This window comes from Gymnoscopelus braueri, assembly GCF_963280865.1.
Source record: "Gymnoscopelus braueri genome assembly, chromosome: 19".
Taxonomy (NCBI): Eukaryota; Metazoa; Chordata; class Actinopteri; order Myctophiformes; family Myctophidae; genus Gymnoscopelus; species Gymnoscopelus braueri.
In genome coordinates, this window is record NC_137621.1 from 35,403,434 (window position 1) to 35,409,390 (window position 5,957).

The 5,957-nt window shown below is 40.5% G+C and overlaps 1 protein-coding gene across 1 annotated transcript; it reads right to left on the reverse strand.

Annotated features, from left to right (window-relative positions):
- Positions 1-894: 894 nt before the first annotated feature.
- Positions 895-4,049, reverse strand: LOC308074447 (phospholipase A and acyltransferase 3-like). Its single transcript, XM_080413892.1, has 4 exons — positions 3,934-4,049; positions 3,108-3,216; positions 2,361-2,629; positions 895-1,348 (listed from the first exon to the last, which is right to left on the reverse strand). The coding sequence occupies exons 1-4, from the start codon at positions 3,946-3,948 to the stop codon at positions 1,202-1,204; spliced, it is 540 nt and encodes a 179-aa protein (XP_080270018.1). The 5' UTR covers positions 3,949-4,049; the 3' UTR covers positions 895-1,201.
- Positions 4,050-5,957: the final 1,908 nt, after the last annotated feature.

Consider the following 5,957-nt stretch of genomic DNA (forward strand, 5'->3'; position numbering starts at 1 on the left):
CTCACATTCACAGCATTTGCACACATTCATGCACGCACATGTATGAATATGTGCACATCACATTGCTACTTGACTCAGCTGTCAGTGCACCACACACACACACACACACACACACACACACACACACACACACACACACACACACACACACACACACACACACACACACACACACACACACACACACATCATGCACATATGGCATGTAGATCACATAGTCCTGTGTGTGAATTCTTGCTGCTCCACCTGCCTTGGCTGTAATGTGGGTTCATTCACTAACAGTGGTAGATTGTGATGCTCTCACAATGCTGGCATAGAAAGTGTGGGGGATAAACACAATTTAAGCCCATAACTAGGCTGTAAGAAAAACACAGATTATTCAGTGTTCTCCTGTTGCACTGTCCAGGCTGTATGGACAATGTGCAGCCTTTTCTTGCTTAACACTATTTTGGGCATGTCATTATAGGGGGAACTCTTAAAACCAAAATCAACAATTTCATTTAAAAAAAAATAGTGATGCGACTCGTTATGAGCTTGTAGATCAGCTATTTTTGCTATTCATTCAAGTATATCGGGCGCAAGTGGTTAAAGAGCAAATCTTGCAGTAGAAAAATATTTGTGCCTTTAAATGTATGCCGAAATGCATAGATAATGATTTGGTTGCACTCCAAATTTGTTGTAATTAAATGAATAAGTCCTGCATACACTGCAACATTGTAAAATGAAGTGAAGTTTGGGGCAGCTAAATACAAGGCACCAATCTAGAGTGCATTAAGTCTAAAGTGAACTGAACCAAAAGCACAAGAACAAGAAAACAAACCTTTTCAAAGATGAGTTTTAAGGCATTTTTTAATAGATAGTAGGCTACTGTACATTATAAATAGACTGGAAGGATGTGATAGGGAGCAAGGACAAGACATGCAACACAGTTCAGCGGATTTGAACCTAAATCACAAGTACTTCTGTGCCTAACATGCTTATCAAGTTTCCCAAATGGCTTAGCCACCAGGATACTTCACGTGAAGACAGTTCATTTTTAATTCATATGCAATCTATACGATTAATTCAAAATCTGAATTGTGCAAAAATAAATCCTAATAAAAAAAACAAAAGTCAAAGAAATGTCTCTGAGATGACTCATGCAACGGCATCTGGAATAGAGAACTGATACCATCAGTTTCTCTGCGTTTCTCAAGCTGCTTCATTGAGAAACGCATTGATCGTTATCATGTCTCCTTTTTTTGTTGTCATCATCATTTTTTAGCAGGGCCCCGAAGAGAAGGGCCCCCAACGCTACTGCTCCCACAACAGCAACACCTCCTAATGCAGCCTCCGTGACTGTACGGACCTGAAGATACATAAAAGTGGAGGGTTAAAGACACATTCTGTATTCTTTATATATTTCTGATGCACTACTATGCGCTTATCTTCTAATTTGACGTAGGAAATTATAGGGTTGCAACAGTTAATTGTAACTTTATTTCTGCTTAATAAAAACTGCTTATTTGCACAAACACCTTTTAAACTGAACATACTGGGGTATGTCTCTATGTTTGCATTTGAATGGCTCGTGTTGTTCATGTTTAATGGTCTGCAAGTCACTTGCCCTGGAAGCATTATGGGTTTGATATCCCCTGGGGATGGCAATGGTAAATATGTACAGTATAGAATGATCTTATAGGACTTGAAGGCTTCTTTGAGTCAAATGATCCTCTAACAGACAACTCAATTTGAAATTGTTGACATTTGGCTTGGCAAAACAGTTTCCGTTTGACAGTCATGCTAATAAAGTATCGGAAGTTTCACAAAGTTAGTCGAGTACAGCTGCAACAAAAACATGCTGGTAGTAGCAGATGTGCTTGGCAGCTTGGCAACCCTCTCTGGTGTGAAAACAGGCGAATCATCGCACTAATCATCTGCAGTTCCTTGAAATACTGACAATCACATCTGCTTCACTGCAACGTTAAAAAGATTGTGTTTGATCGGTGTGTTGTCAAAATGAATGGCAGGCGCAGACCCTTGGTCTATAGTATCACTTGCGGGTGGTGTTTCATTGATAATGGTATTTCCCATTATGGGAACGGTAAAGAACTGTTAAAACTACTACCTGTAATCCTGTCAGGGTGGTTTTAGTGCTTAGCTTCCTCCACTGAGCAACATAAGGGATGGAACCTCTACACAGGGTCTATTTGGGTCCATTTGTACAGTTAAATTAACACTTTTAGAGTTATTTAACTCTTTATAAACATGGCAGTATTCATGTAATACTATTGTACACTGGTGTTGTTGTTGCATCATTCTCATTCCACTGGTGAGCTGTCATGAATTCAGCCCTGACAGCTATGTGATGTGATGCCCACCTGCCGAGACTCCGGCCTTCCGTATCTTAGCTCCGTGACAAAGTGTTCACAGTTGTTGGAGGCGAAGCAGTAAGGTCGCATCTGCCCCACCAGTCTCCGGGCCTCTCTGATGATGTGACCAGGCCTGCGAGGCGTGTACCGTTCGTCCAGCTGGTTGTTAACCTGGAAGCTGTCGGAGCCAACCACGTCGCACAATCTCTGGCACCTCACTATCGCCTGATCATTTTCCATAAGCGAAAAAAGGCCGCCCAGGCCACCCTCCTGTTCAGCTGAAAGGTGGGGCAGAGTGGAAGATGGTAGTCAGACCAGTAAAAAACGTAACCAATTTTAACCTGGCATCCCTATTTTGGGCATTTCTGTTTTGTCTTTATAGGTGAAAATATTCATTTACAAAAATAGCAGACCTACAAAGCTCACAACACGATGTGTTGTGAGCTACACACACTGTCGTATGACGAAGTACAAAATAAGGCGTAAGTGCTTAAAGGACTTAGAGCGAGAGAGATACGATATCAGTGTAGAGTGTTGTGTTGCTATCAGTGGACTCTATTGACCTTCTGGCTCTGTACTCCACTGTGGGTGTGTTGAATTTGACCTGCAGTTTACTCACTACTCTTAAGAAAGAGGCCAACTGAGACAGCAAATTAGATTTTCTCCTGATTTCACCATGGCTTTTTGTTGTCATACTGTAACTAATTAACTGCACTTGCTGTTGGAAAAAACAAGCTGAAATGGAGCTGGACTCACAGGGTGGTATCAAGTCAATGACCTCATAGTGTCCGACGTAGACTGCCCAGTGCTGATATAGTCCCCTGAAGATCTCAATCAGATCACCGGGTTTAGGCTCCTTCTCAAACTAAAAAAGAAGCATAAATGTTATCAGAAATATAATTTAAAATTATACGCTTTTATCAATGCTGTTGTTGCGGTAGTTGTCACTGTACATTTGCACATGTGCAAATGTTAGGCATATTGAATAAATATGACATAGTTCACCTGTTTACCAAACACTCCCCTCTCATGTCATGTGTTCCTTTGCACAAATCCGCATTGTGGCTGGTTTGTTTGTTAATCTTACCCTTTTTGTTGCTGCAGTGCCAATATGTCAATGTAACCATTTAAAGTTGTTTTTGTGCAGTGGTGGAAAGTAGCTACTGTAAGTACATTTACTCAATTATCGTATAACTTTGTGTTTTATATGAGTATTTACATTTTTGATAATTTAATCTACTACATCATAGAGACAAATATTGTACTTTTTACTCCACTCACACTTCAGTTACTTGCAGATTTACAATATTAATACAAAACTATGTAAAAATGAATTGTGTGATGTATTATTATAGGTTAAGCTCCCCAGCAGAATGTAAATTAATTAAAATCAGCCCCACCTTAACCAGCTGCATCATTATTTTACATTGGCCAAAATATATCTGAAATGCATTCATGAAAATATATTATCAGGGTTGAAATATCTCTTCAAATACTTTTTACAGGTGAGCATTTCAAATCATTACCGGGCACTTTACAAGCTTTGTGAATAACAATAGTAAACAAACAGGAATTCACTTACCAGTGTTGGGGCCATGTCTATATCTCTGGATCTACCGGGTAGGAATGACTTGCATTGAACCAGTTCTTTATTTATAGTCTCTGAAGGGAAACCGAAACCTAATTATGCCCCAGAGCCATAGTTAGGTTTCCATTTCCAGACTGTAGTAAACAGCAATGAACTGATGACTACAGGCCCTTTGATGCAGAGGCTTTCAGCCTTCAATGGGGAGGGAACGTTAGGAAATAATTGATAAGAGGAGGGAATTCATAATACTATACGTGAAGGTTGCACTGCATGAGCTGCCAGACGGAATAGTAAGAGTAGGGTTCCATGACCTATGTGGCTCAGTTAGCAGCAGAGCATGGCACTAACACTACCAGGGTTACAGTCTGTGTGGAGCTCGAAATGAGAGCATGGCACACCAAGGGTTGGGTTCCATTCACAGCAGTATATTTAAATGAATGGAGCAGGGCATAAACGCTACTGTTATTTAGTTTTCCCCCCCATTGGGCCCACCCCTGCTAAAACAAGAACAAATGACAATTGTCAATTGTGACTGGGATAACTATGACAATTGTCAATTGTGACTGGGATAACTTTTTCGCGCCCTGGCTGGCCAGAGAGCGACGGACAGACTCCGGCCCCCGTCCCGTCCCGGATCTCTGTTCTAGAACTCTGCTTATAAGAAGCCTCTATCGTGTGCCGTCCACCGTCAATGTACCGTGTCGCGTGACAGTGACGTCACTGACTAATCTTCGGTATCTTTATCCTAGACACCTTAATTATTTTTGGAGCTTGCGCTACTGAAACACTTGTACTTGAATGTTAACATTATTATGTCAACATTCAAGTACAACTATCAGAAGGTACATCCCAGGTAAAATAATGAGTCACTCACATGATATAATGATATATTTGGCAGTCAACTTCCTTTTTTTGGTACGTAGCAATACTTTGTAGCAACATTATACTGTCTTCTACTGGATTGTGGGATATACGCTTGTCCTCCCAGCCATGAGACAAAACGTTCTGTCATGTCGTTGGCTGTCCTTCGGAGCCAATAATCAAAAGGTCCTGCGAAACACCCACATGTGGACGAAATGCCCACATTCCGACGGGTAAATGTTGGACTGGGCTGGTTATCCCAGTCAAAAATCATCTGAAAAGTTTGCCTAATCTTACTTGAGCCCTCTAGAGGCTTGAGGCAGCACTGCATCTGAGGCAGCACTGCATACAGTACAACTAAATCACATCACTATCCAAATTAAGTAAATATGAATTGGTAAATTAATAGAATTTGTCATCATGATGGTGCTGATATAGAGGAACAAAACTGTTGAAGACTTGTACACCACAAAAAATGTCTCCTTCGACAGAGACTAGGGGAAAAAAATATTTTTTTCTTTATTCTTTACATGCTCAACCACGTGCTAAAGTGCTCAAAGTGCATGAGTGATAGGAGGACAAACGTTTCGGTCATAAAGACCATCGTCAGTGACTGATTATTTGACAAATTTTGTAATCATTCAAATGTAGTGTTAATTCATATGCTTGTCTAATTGGCTTTCATTGAATTTAATGCATTCTGTCAGTTCGTTTGGACAGGGCCTCACACAGTAACATGGTACGCTCCACACTAAAGGCACACAACACCATACCATACCATATATTGGTATTATTTATACTGGTATTGTGCCCTACCAGTAAAATATTACACCATGTATTGGTATTATTTATACTGGTATTGTACCCCACCAGTAAAATACCATAGCATATATTGCTCTACATACGCGCATTCAGCAAACTGATCACACCAGTGATTGTTTTTCAGGAACCTCCAACTTTTGACCTTTCACTGAATCGGCTGATGGAGAAGCTGAAAGATGGATGAGCTAGTTAATGAAAGCTCCTCCAGGACTAAATTAATTTGTCAATGAGATGCCTGACAATGAAACACTCAAGGGCAAATACGTCAACAGGCTTATACATGGAGGCTGGATGGAATTAGCTCATTTTAGCTCATGGTAAGACGAGTTTAGTCA

Excerpts from the sequence above, each read along its gene's own strand:
- LOC308074447 (XM_080413892.1), bottom strand. Across the intron at positions 2,630-3,107 it reads CATTGACTTGATACCACCCT|CTGAACAGGAGGGTGGCCTG; the intron begins GTGAGTCCAGCT and ends CCCACCTTTCAG. Across the intron at positions 1,349-2,360 it reads GAAGGCCGGAGTCTCGGCAG|GTCCGTACAGTCACGGAGGC; the intron begins GTGGGCATCACA and ends ATGTATCTTCAG.